The sequence below is a fragment of the Rutilus rutilus genome (genome assembly GCF_951802725.1).
Source record: "Rutilus rutilus genome assembly, chromosome: 8".
Taxonomy (NCBI): Eukaryota; Metazoa; Chordata; class Actinopteri; order Cypriniformes; family Leuciscidae; genus Rutilus; species Rutilus rutilus.
The window spans coordinates 16,107,137-16,120,715 of NC_140222.1; the positions used below are offsets into that span (position 1 = coordinate 16,107,137).

Consider the following 13,579-nt stretch of genomic DNA (forward strand, 5'->3'; position numbering starts at 1 on the left):
TATCGGCCACTGCTGTAAACAGCTGGTTGCAGCCGAGCCAGCGGAGACCTGGGGCTATTTTAGACACAGCTGGAGTTGAATCTGATTGCCTCAGTTACGTTTTTGCACCATCAAGCCATGGCACTTCAGAGTTTACATCATATAGTTAGAATGTACTCTACTTCTTAACAAAAATCAACTGAGTTTTTATGAAGGGGAGACACGGCAGGCTATATTTGTTTTTTTTGCACTAGTCAATTTTGAGATTTGGGGCTATTTGTCTTCAATAACATGTCTTCTTTCAGATTTATCCTAAATTCAACAAAAGTTGGCGTTGTAAATCAACATGCTACTCCGCGATCGCTGTCTGCACCCTGTCATCACATACACCGTTGGAAAGCTCTTTCTCTCCTGTACAATGTTGTCGGATCCAAATATGGTAATTTCCTTTTTATCAGCATCCAATTTTGAAAGTACAATGGGGCATTTAACTCTAAAATCGAAATTTTAAAGTCAATTTTTATCAATTTTAAAGGCCGTTTTCTCAAAATGTTTTTTTTTTTCTCATACTCTGAGCCAGAAATCTCCACTTCAGCAGCACTTACATACACCGAACTTTCCTGTTGTATTCCTATCTATATTCTTAAGGTTTTTACAGAGGGGTTTGTTCATATATCATTCAGATTCTGATTTATACAACATTTTATACCTAAAAATGGGGCGAATTTTTTTATAGTGATAAAAAGAGATATCCAATATCCCCTCTGTAAAAACCTTTGACTCTAATATGTCAACAAAATGAAACAATCTGGCTTAATCCAATGTTCAGATTTCTCTTCTGGAAATATATGCAAATTAGCACATATTTGATGAGATCCAGAGCCATATAGAGAGAGAGTTGCGACAACGGAAGTTCAAAATGCTTAGTTGTCACGTGATTCGCGTAGACCTCAGATAGTTCCAGGAAGTGGTTCGGAATCAACTAGCATGCTTTAAAACACAAGTTTATTTGATTCAGATAATCTGATAATTTACAATCTTATTCTTTAAACGTCTTATCTTTTAAAACTGCATCACAAACGGTCTGTTCTACCGCGCTGCTGTTACTTCCGGGAACTATTGAAAGGCTCTACGAGCCGCCATTGCTGTAAAAAAAGCGTTCCATTGTAGTCAATGGAGTTGTCGCAACTCTCTCTCTATATGGCTCTGATGAGATCATACCTAATTTGCATATTTAAACATAAATATTCTAAAAACTTGTAATACAAAAGATATTTGTCTTAATGCCAGTAATCAACTGGGGAAGTTTCATGCTGATATCTATTAGGTCTTATTTAATTTTTTTTTCTATTCACCTTCGGTGTCTCCTCTTAAGAACATTTTCAACACATATTCACTGCACATGGTGTGAAAGTACAAAAAAAAAATCCTCACTGACTACATATTGAACGTTTAATTAAGCGTCAGACGACAGCTGCAGTTATTTCATGAGTGTTTGCCCAAGCATTTCAAAGATACCTGGAGGCCAAAAACACTAAAAAGGTTAGCCTTAATGGTGCTTTTGGAACAGGTTTATCGACGGATGCTAATGAAGTGCTACTTAAAAGCCAAGCATTAAAAACACCATCTTCCTCCTTTAAAACCCAGAGATTACATCATTTGGGTTCAAAACATCAGTCTCCCTGCTTTAGATTAATACATAACCCTATTACTGTCAAAGATAAGTAGATGAGATGGCAGATCTAAGATTACGTATGATTCATTTCCTAAATTTAAGAAACCATGGCAGAGATCCGATTTTGAGCCATTTCACTCGAAAGTCATCAATATCTGTGGGAACAAGCAGGAAACTAAATAGAGGCATTCATCCGTAGTGTTCAGAAGATTAAATTCCACCAAGTTCTTCAGTTCTTCAACTTCTCTTTTCCCGTTCTGAATGAAAAACGCTGCAAATAATTTATAACTGTTCCACACGACTTCTCGTTTCATTTCTAAATGCAAAATACTGCAAATAATAGTTCCTCTCCATTTATTTCACACAAATATAAGAAAAGGGTTTCATGAAAGTTTTGATTGTCACGGTTTTATACATTCAGGCTGACAATAATTTCACAAATGAAATGGCACAACCCACTGCTTCAAAGTAGTAGTTAACGCATCGACTTAAAAGGAAAGTCATTCTAGTTTGATGAAAATTTTGGAACAAAAATGTTCATATTAAGAAACATATTAAGAAATAAAATGTTGACATTAAATTGTAACATCTTAGTATGTAAATCAACACTCCATACTAGTATAATTGCCTGTTGAAAACACAGAAGCAAACCAAGTGCAGCAACTTTCTCGACCTCGCTCTGTAAACTTAATTAGGATTCGTGTTGTTCCAGATGGTTGCGGATGTGGAGATATTTCCTGACATTTATTAGAGTGTTTGTCAAGGCAGTGATGTGCTACACGTCTGCCATGCTGTTCCTGGGGTTTTGAGCTGCTTGGATGATCGGCTGTCTGGATCGTGTGTGATGGCAGACAAAGATCCCGGTTAATTACGGATGAGGCGCTAAACAGCTGCCAGTCTGGACGATTAAACATGGTGAGGTGAAGCATTTAGGGCATTACAAACAACCAAAATCACACATATAAACTTCACTAAATTTAGTTTATGTTTATGAAGGAAACGAAAGAAAAACATTTGCCAATGAGGGCAGAAAAATGTACTTATTTCAAGATATATTCTCTGAAAATAAGTAGTTTTCTTTATCATGCTTTCAAGTAAATATTAAGGGTGCTCCGACTAATCGAATGCCAATCGTTATCGGCCGATAATAGCCTCGTATATTTTGATCTGTGGTCGCAAGGCCGATCGGGTGACGCAAAACTTGCGAGATAATTTTTCTGAGCAGCTAAAATTGCTTCACCACATTCACCGGTCTGACAGTTCTGCCAGGTGTCTGAAAAGGACAGTAAATTTACAACATCTTTGCAGAGAGCAGAGACATTGTAATGACTCCAACCCTACAGCAACGATAGCAAGATTTTAATGCATTTCTTTCCTTCACAGCAGTGCTCTTTTGTTTCTCCCTAAAAGCCAAAACCTGACGTCCAAATCAGCTAGATCAGCGATTATCGTAAAAAATAGTCTACTGTTGCTACACTGCAGGGTGTGCTCGATAATAAAAAGAGTTAATGAACTGCATTAAAGGGATAGTTTGCCCAAAAATGATATTTAAGCCATGATTTACTCACCCTCAAGTCGTTCGAGAGGCATATGTCAATCTTTTTTCAGACGAACACATTTTCAGTTATTTTAGAAAATGTCTTAGATCTTTCAGTGGTTATAATGTGAAGCTATGGGGTCCAGCTGCTCCAAGTCGCAAAATGTGCATGCATCCTTCACAAAAGTAATCCATCCGGCTCCAGGGGGATAAACGAAGGCCTTCTGAGGGTAATCCGTGCGGTTTTGTCGTAAAAATATACATATTTAAACCTTTATAAATGAAAATCGGCGTGCGTTCATGGAGATGGAAGCGTCGTGACGTAAAACGAACGTGACAGCGCAGCCAGATAGCAGAGCAAAACAAAACTCTGCGTTCGTTCTACGTCACGACGCTTCCTACGCTACGTCCTACATCATATGCCAGCATCCATCTCCATGAACGCGCACCGACCGCCACCGGAAGCCAGTTATTTTCGTTTATAAAGTTTTAAATATGTATATTTTTACGACAAAACCGCACGGATTACCCTCAGAAGACTTGGAGCAGCTGGACCCCATTGCTTCACATTATAACCACTGAAAGATCTAAGACATTTTCTAAAATAACTGAAAATGTGTTCGTCTGAAAAAAGATTGACATATGCATCTCGAACGGCTTGAGGGTGAGTAAATCATGGCTTAAATATCATTTTTGGGCGAACTATCCCTTTAAGCTTTGAAAGTTATACTATTCCCCAAGCGGCTTTCTGTGTGTGCGCTCGTGAACTTCGGGTTCGAGTCTAAAAGGTTAAATACACACAGAAATATGTCAAAATGCCCAGCTTGGTGAGTATTCACTTAAAGGTATAGCGGAGGATTTTCTTTTTCCGGGTGGATCATCAAGACTATTGGTCCTCCTAAGTGTCAATCATTCCGGTGATATGTTTACGTAAGGCCGTTGTACGTGCTCGTGCACAAAAAATCACTCATTGCTCTTTAACACATTTAATCTATATTTAATTTACACATCGAGGACTATGCAGTGGTTTTACATTTGATTACTTTCTACTGATAAAGTTTTTTATTATTTCACAGAAATGCTGTATTTCTTAAGCTCTTAACGGTTCATAAGCACCTCTTAGAGAGGGAATGGAATATGTTGAACATGTTGCTTGCCAATAAATAATGAGTTGTCAATTCATGATACTTTCTCATCTCTTAATTTATTTATACTTAAAATGCATTGTTGTTAAAAATGTATTTTGGTGATCTGTAATCTTTTGGAAGCCAATACGGCTTCCAGTAATTGGTGATCGGCCCCAAAATCCTGATCCAAGCACTACTTAGTAAATATTTATCATTTTAAGTGTCTGCACAAAATTCACCTTGTTCAGATAAAGGTGTGCAGTGTAAGATTAGTAAAATTAACTGTACAGTATTTTGGTTTAATGAGATTTTGGAGCTACCTAGTGTCACGGTACGTGTAACCACACTCACGAAGATGAAGATAAACATTAGAAAAAAATGACTTTAATAATAATTATCTTGAAAACAGGAATAATTCACACGAAACACAAACAAGAACCGACCAACACTGAGGGAGAACCGACGACTTATACGCCAGAACCAAACAAAGAAGCTGATGAGGTAATTAACAGAACACAGGTGGAACCAAATGAACTGGGTCACAGAGAACACGACAGATTAGACATGCAACATGACAGAAATATAACCCAAGCCATCAACAAATGTCTCGTCGTGGCCAAAACACTGGGATTTGGGCGACTGTTTCCCTTGAATTTCAATACAACTTTGTAAGTAGCTTTACAGAGACAAGCAAGACTCACGCAATGTACTGCTCCGACTTGTTGTACTTCTTGGCCAGGTATTTGGCGGAGGCTTTGCTGGGGATCTTGACAAAGGACAGCTCTTTGCCATAGCGCGTCATGTTGCACGGCGTCTCGCACACGCAGTAATCATTGTCTCTCTCCACCAGAAAATCTAGAGCCAGAGAAAAAGAAAGAACATTTCTCTTAACTTGAATGAAAAACAATGGGACAGATGAAGAAGTATAAAAAGGCCTGGGGAAATGGACGGTGAGGTTAGGAGGGGTCATAAATCGAGCTGTCCCATCGTGGCCTCAGGTTCAGCTATCTGTAATGAGGACCGGATGGGTTCAACGAGGAAAACTGAAAAGGTTTCTGCAGATTTCTTACCTAGAGCTGGATCTGCACATTCCTTATACTGCTCCGGGGTGCAATATGGAGCGTCTCCTAAGGACAGAGAGACAGAGCCTATAAGTGAAGAAGACTCTCAGAAACACCAACAGGAAAATATCATTTTATTTTGGCCATCTTTATCCCATGAAGTCTGCCAAGGACTTGGTCATATTTAACCCCCAAATCAAAATAAATCATATTTTGCATTAAGAAAATGAAGCCTATTTCAGGGTCATTCTGTTGCAATTTGCATTTAATAATAATTAAGCACATTCCCCCACCCCCTCAAAATCTCATTACTGTATTGAGTGTGGACATTTACTTCAAGTTTGCTTGTCATTATTATTACTTTTAATGATGATTTTCATTAGATTCCAATCAGTGTAATAAAGTTATGAAAATCATCTTGTCAGGACACAGTGATTAATGTATTATAATTAAGCATAAATTAGACATTACAATTTCTACAAGTTATATTTTCTTCAGGCAAAATATACATTTCTGCCATTTTTTTTGTCTCAAGAAAAAGTTATAGTTTACATACCATTGAAGTATTTGTGTGCTGCCTTTAATTTATGCTGATGTCAATATAGAGACAAAAGAGAATTTTCATGACTTTATAACAGTAATGAGAATCTAATGATAAGCATCATTAAGAATAATGGGAATTACAAACAAACCCTAAAGTAAAATGTCCAGACTCATTACAGTGATGAGAAATGTGCTTAATTGTTATGCAAATAACAGTTACTATAACGAAAAAAGATCTTTAAGCAGGCTTCATTTTCTTCATGCATAAAGTACTTTTTTTATGCTTTATAAAAAGTTTTTTTGTGTGATTCACCCTTAAAGAAATGTTGAAGATAAAGAACAAAAGGTGTGCCGTAGAGAGGGAAGAACACAATGTTCTGGCCAAAGGTGAAATGAAGCGGCCTCTGTCTGTCTGTTAATTAAAACGTGTCTCCGTCCATCACGCCGTTGTTAGCGCCGAACCTCTCTTCAGAAATCTGATTTCCTCTTTTAATTAATTTTATTTATTCAGGTCTTGAAGCTTCCTCGAATAGCTCAAGGACTCTAGCAGTGAGAAGCGAGGGAGAGAGCTCATACCGTCGACGAGATGCTGAAAGGAAAACATGTCTAGACAACGTAAGCAACTGAGGCGACAAGATTAGAGCGTTCCCGTAATAATAAACTAGTTTGCTTATCAAAAAAGCTGTCAAAATTAATAAAGTTGGCTTCAAATCTCCAGTTACAATAAACGGTCTAACAACGTTGTCCGCTTGCAATGTAGACAGCTCTGTTGATTATAACTGGAGCGTTCTGGTTTTGTGATACAGCAAATCACTGTTTGACACAGTTCAGATCTTGTTAATGACAAAGTCTTTAGAGATGATCAGAGGGCTGTATTTCAAACAGACGTTCAGAGCTCAGCGGGGTGCTGGTTTCTAACAGGGCTGCATGAAATTATGGTTTTCTACTCGCTGAGGTCGAAATCCTCTTACTTTCAGTAAGCCGAAAACTAGCAACTAGAATTAAAGCAAGACGTGCTAAACAGCTTTAGGAGCACAGCGAGGGTTTAAAATCATCACAGGCTTAAAAAAAGCAACGGCTCGAAAACATTTCGTTCTGAAAAGGAATAACAAGCCACAAAATATGAGACACTAATTGACTTCACTGGTGGCAAGAATACGCATTTAAATAGAGACGTACCAAAAAAAAAAAAGATGAGACTTTGAGAGATGTAAAACCGTAACACTAGGTCTTTCATTCTAGTTAAAGATTTTAAGATGGTTTAACTGAGAATCGTGATGCAGAATAAAACCAAAATGATGAACTTCAGGAGAAATATTTACGCTTACATTTTAAATACCAGATATGTGCGCTGTGTAATAGATCTGTTGATGGATTTCTTCATGTGTGTGTGTGTTTACCGGGCATGTGCACCATGCGGCAGTTGCAGTTCTCCACCAGATAGCGCGTCTCGCAGTCGATGCGGCAGGCGGTGATGCTGTATGTGCTGAAGAACTCCGAGTCCATGGGCGTAGACTTGCAGTCGCCCCACGGAGGAGGAAGATACGTCAGCTACACGACAGGAAGAAAGACATGGCGATAGTGAATTACTGTTTTATCTTAGGTGAATTACTTATGTAAAGTGCAATCACATTACACAGCAGCTGTACATCAAATATTGCTCCTCACATGAAGTGTGTACGTGAAACTCAATCACAATTGCTTCCGATGTTACCATGTTGCTAACAGCTTAACAATCTAATGAGCATAAAAATTCACAAGAACAACTATTTTTATTAAATTAAATACAGGAAATTAAGACCAGGCTTAAAACAATCTGTCATGCTGCATGATATTGCAAACTGGTAGTTGTTATCATATTTTAATTTAGTATGATCATAAACTCACTGGTTATAGCGCAAATATAGTTTTACTGTTTATTGCACTTTGGTATTCTAGTTGTTTACCTATAGCAGCAAATGAATTGGAAGTCACATACATTCACAGAAAATAGCTTACTTCCACATTGCAAAATACGGTATTGGCATTTCTCTCAATTTTCCAAACTGAGCTCATAAAAATGCATTATTTGCTGCTGCCTTTATCTTAAAAGGTTAGATAATGCGGCCAACATTTTGGAACAGCCTTTGCGTACACCTTAAAATTATGTCTAGGTAGGGAGCTCACTCAGCTTTGGACAACGCTATAATCCCTGAAGACACCTCACTATCAGCTTAGGAAATGCACACACACACACCATAAACAAATGCTGCATATGCGATAAAAATACACACACAAAAGCTAAGATGAGCTAATGCTTTACATAACGCCACTGCATATGATTTCACCCCTCAACCTACATAAAGCCTTTAAGCAACGTTTCAGATTCAAAACAACGCAAGCTCTACCGACAGCACCTGACATGTTGACTTCGCTCTGAAACCTTGTAAGCTGCCAATATAGGCAGCATTTCAGGGTATTATAGGGTGGTTTTCAACACGAGCGCTGTTCAGAAAGACAGGCGGCATCATTGTGCTGCCTTCGAAGACACCTTGTTTTGGCATGTATCCAATCACAGAATGCCATTGTCTCAGTGAAAAAAAAAGGACTTTTTTAAGTCCTAGGAAGTTTTTAATGTTGTTTATATATCTATGTGGTGTTTTTAATATGCTTAATATATCAAACCATGTGCAAATTCATAGGTCAACACCATTGCTAATTATTTTCTCTTTAAAACGCAGTGAACCAAAGACAGTCTTTTGAAGTGTTCAGCAAATCATTAACAGTGAGCTAGCAGGGGAGTCTCAAAAGAAAGCCAGGTTATGCCGGTATATTTTCTGTTGGTATGAAAAATCGGTTAGATTCAGTAATATAGCGGGTGAATTATGTATTTTACGATGTTATGATGAACTGTATGCCTTTTTCCACTGAAGTTCTGAGTTGTTGAAAGCGTTTTTGATGATTGTTTAGAAGGCAGCTGTCTGACTCTGAGATGGCGAACGGGAACATAGTTTGTATAACATTAGCAACACATTATTAGCTGTTTGAGTCTGAGAACATAATTAAGCAAAAGGCTAATCATATTAATTACAGTCATGTGTCCGACGTTGTAAAGCGCGATATCATTGTGAAGCGTTTACCTCAGTAAGTTGGCCGAGTGAATCTCTGAGCTGGTGTGAGTGAGTGGAGGCGGGGCTCATTTGCATATTCAGTTATCTGCGTATACTAAATGAAGCAAGGGTGTAGAGTTGCATTAAAGCTATTTTAAGGCATGAAGATTTTTTTTTATCAGGAAAAAAATGTTTCAATATGTCAATTTGGTGATCAAATATGAGTTTTAAGGGATACAATTATTGACTACAGAGGGACTTTAAAACTATTTCAGCCTAATTAAATCCAGCTAAAATGTGTTAATTGTAAATTGTTTATTTTTAGTAAATATCATTGATGTTGGTAAAAAAAATTGCATTATTGTGTGGATTTAGAACAACACATAATTCCTGTTAAGCAGGGCCGTCGCTGGCGGGGCGAAAGGTGGTGAATATTCAAGGGGCCCTGAAATAATTGATCTCTCAAAAAATCTATGGATCTATGGTTATCTGTCTGTAGGGTTACAGGCATTATTTGAGTAATTGAAGTGGATTGACTTAAGTTAACTCAGATGTCCATGCAGACATTATTCGATCTGCTCCTGTCGGCCCAGGGCAATCTGAGCGCCACATCCATTAGTTAATACGGCTGTCCATGCTAAACGCTGACTGTGTGAACCATGACGAGAGCGACAGACAGAGATGGATGCTAATCCTGTAAAAGCCACTGACATTGAATCTTGGTGATGCATCTGGAGAAGCAGACTTGATCTTTGTGTAAGAGGAAAATAAATGAGGGGAAATGTTACTGAAATCAATCCACCACACATGGGAGATGCACTGACCTCCAATTACAAGGAGCAGGGAGCCGTCTGTGCATATCAACCAGCTTTCTGTCTGTCTGCAGCGAGTCAGATCTTCTGCCCGTCTCTTTGACGGTCATTTATTGATCACATACTGTATGCCTGGATTTCACCTCTTTCTTTCACTCAGAGAAACAAAGCTGCTGTTTTTATTTTATGAAGTGGCCTTGCCATGAAAATTATACATGGATTCTGCGAATCCTATAAATAAATAAGATTTATTCCAGACAGCAGGGTCGACCTGTGTCGGCCGTTTGCTCTCATTTGAAAATCAAATCATGCTTGTGGTGGTGGGAGACCAAATTTCTTCTTGGGTGAATCTCACAAAGCTGTCCACATCCTATCTCACCTCATAAACAAACAAAAACTTATAACAACTACTACCATTATATATGAATACTTTTCATAAAATAAAAGGAAAATTTGAGAATTTGGGTTGAAAATTCCTTAATTTGCATCAAAATAAGAGTCGTGCTACTTCACATTAATGCATTCAAAAACAAACAAATAAATGAATAAAAACAAGCAGCTGTAGAAACCAAAACCAAGCACTAAAACAACAGACTGATACAATCGGCGGCCTGTGCGCTTTGAGACGAGTCCAGCAACTGAGAAATTGACAAAAAGAACAATCATTTGGTACCCGCTGTTCTTGGCAGGAGACGAACGTCTGGAAGCCTGGAGCCACTCCGAATCCCAGCTGATCGATGAAAGGCGGTTCATCCTGCGTGTGGATCTGGACTTTGATTCCCGCCTCGAACGACGTCTCATCTGAGAGAGAGAGAAAATGAGACATGAAGACTGAGACATGTACTCAACGCAGGTGTCTCAGAAGAACAGATGATATCAGATCAGATGGGCTGCTGTTTCAGTTTAGATCACAGCATCAAACAGACTCAAGTTAAACCCAAGAGTCTTTTTTATTGAAAAAGTAAAAGAAGATTGTTAGAAGAAAGTCAGTAGACAAACTAAATCCAAACTAAGAACCCTCCCAAAAAAGCATGACTTCTACAAAAACATGACATGACAATGTGCCTATAGCAATAAAACAATGCAATAATGCAAGTTTAAACATTAAATATTCAACAAGGGACTTTGCAAATATTAGGAGACCATTGGGAAGTTTAAAAAAAGCATCAAATAAGTAGAAATTCTTCTACCACATGACGCTTTGATAAAGTAGAAATGTCCCACATCCAATTTGAATAAAAACAGCGTGTAAGATCATAACAATATGTAGTGATTGAGATAAAACACTGTGCATAAAGCAACAAATAAGGTTGAGTTTAAACATTCGGCTCTAAACAAGAGAAAATGGCAGGCACAGTTTATATGCACAACACAAATTAGCAAACAGGAAATCAACAACAATTTTCAAAATGAGAAAAGACATTAGACAATGTAAAATGAAAACAAACCAAAAACAAGCTGGCAGGAAACCAGACAAGTCTCAAGATATTTCAGACCGCTTGACGTCTGTAATATTTCGACATTTATCCATGTGTCACCCACAGACTGTAAACAGGAATAATCTTCAGGTTTCTCTATGGACAGCTGAGCAAACACTTTTGAGGGTGTTAGCGCAGATTATAGGCTGCGTTTGACACTAACCGGCCTCATTTAAATGCTTTAAATCAGCATATTACTATCGAAACGCTGGCGTTCTTCCACAGCCTGCTGGATTTTCATTCTGTCAACAAATCGGCCCACATGTGACACTGCTAATGACTATTGTTACAAATGCAGTTTCCAAACACATCATCTACACAGAGGAGATTCAGACGTCTCCCACCTGTTTTATTGCCATTTTTCCCTTTTAAACATCTGCTTAATGATCATTACGGCACCAACAGAATAACATGGGGGAAATTATACAGCTGAACACAGTAAACTCACAGATGCCCTGGTTAATGAATTGTATATTACCAGATGATCTAGAGAGAGAATCATCCGGCAGACAGAATGAACTCAGTTTACAGTCAATAGCAGGCTTTGCTAAACTCAATCCTGTGTTTGTAATTACTCTTGACTAGACAGGCTTCAAAATTTTACACTGTACATCCTGGGGCAATGTTCTTATGTGCATACAAGATTACAAGATTGGACAAGTACATGACAAGAGGAGCTTTCAACCTGATTTAATAACAATTTGGTGAAGTCGAAGTCTGATGCCCGGTTTCACATACAAGGCTTAAGTCTAGTCCCAGACTAAAAGCTGTTTTAACTGAAGGCATCTTAAACTATGTGAGTGCATTGCGTTGTCTCAAGATGTACACCAGTAATGTTTGTTTTTTTCTAAGGCACATTTGTAAAAGCTACTTAAATGTCCTATTTTAACTAAGGCCTAATCCTGGCTTAATCTAAGCCCTGTCTGTGAAACCAGGCCTGAGACCATTTAAACCATTAAAAAGTTTTAGCATTTTGAAAAACTTAAAACAAAGCCAAGTTGATGCAAAATGAAGACTTGACTCCACTCTATTTTCCTCAGATGCTAAAACTTTAAAAATCAATGTAAGTTGCTGTGACTATATAAAGCTCATGAATATTTAATTAGGCAAGCAATAGCCAGTTTATGATTGGTTTTCTGATGCTAAACGTCTTGCCAAAAACTTCTAGCGCTGCATTGTTTCATGTTGTACCTCTTTGGTGTCTAATTCAAGGTTAGCAGCGCTTCATAACCCAGGGTTAAAAGTGTGACCCGTGTATTAACTCAGGGTTAAAAAGACATTAACCCCGGGTTAAGTGCAGAGTGAAAAGCCTTAGAGAGGATGCAGTGCAGTGTATCTGAAGGAGCCTGGCATTATCATGACTCCGAGACAGCTGCTCTGTAATTACGGTGAAATCTAGTCAGCAGTGGAGAAGATTTCAGGACAGCTCTCATCCGAGTAACCAGAGAGCTGCTTGCAGGATGTGATTAGATATCTGAGACCTCAGAGTGCACCTGCCGTGTGGAGAAATTTGAAGCAGCGCGAGCAGAACTCTTTGGGAAATCACAGCATTATAAAAACAATCTCGGTAAATGTCGGGTGGTGACAGAGGCAGGTGTGCAGGGTTGCCCATCTACCCCCTCTCTCTTTTCAATTACAGTGGTGTGAAGGTGTTAAATGGGTCCCACTGAGAGACAGACGCGAGCGAGTTTCACTGGACGTGTTGCGTCACATGTAATTGGCTTGCGGAATTGCAGCCGTAACGTGTGTTCGTATATTTGCCATTGTCTGATCAATAGGATCCAGCCTGACGTCACTTTCTGAATCATGAGTGCTCGAAACCGACTGAACTTTACTGGAAAGGTCACAGACGTTTTCTCCTCGCAGCATTCTGACCTTCAGCCGGCAAACATATCCAACGTCACTTGTTGTTGTTTACTGCAGTGTTGTGCTTGTTCGTTTTATTTAAGCCTCGGTCTGATAAACTGTTCTGCTGAGTGTTGATCTGGTTTTTATTGTCGTTTTATGTTCCAAAAGTGAGCTCCCTACCTACGTAGACAGCATTTTAAGAAGTCATAGGCATAGTTATGAATCCTTCTAAGATACCTAATTTTGGCCAAATTGTTGTCTTTCTTTCTTTAAGGCAACATCGCCTGTATTATTATCCCAGAATAAACTGTAAAAAGCTCAGTGAAGAACAATTCAATATGGCAGACAAGCCAAGACAAAAGTCCACTTCGCTTACTGAAAAGTATTAATACTAATTATTTAATCTAATAAAAAAGACCATCTAGCCTAA

General features: G+C 38.4%; 1 protein-coding gene across 4 annotated transcripts in view; it reads right to left on the minus strand.

The window, feature by feature from the left end:
• The window catches only part of asic1b (acid-sensing (proton-gated) ion channel 1b), a 189,603-nt gene that overhangs the window by 6,094 nt on the left and 169,930 nt on the right, over window positions 1-13,579 (minus strand). For all 4 annotated transcript variants that reach the window (XM_084417370.1, XM_084417372.1, XM_084417369.1 and 1 more), the window contains 4 exons: window positions 10,497-10,624; window positions 7,323-7,473; window positions 5,389-5,445; window positions 5,020-5,173 (listed from right to left, as the gene is read on the minus strand). In XM_084417370.1, coding sequence (XP_084273496.1) covers window positions 5,020-5,173; window positions 5,389-5,445; window positions 7,323-7,473; window positions 10,497-10,624 — 490 coding nt within the window. The remainder of the gene's footprint in view (window positions 1-5,019; window positions 5,174-5,388; window positions 5,446-7,322; window positions 7,474-10,496; window positions 10,625-13,579) is intronic.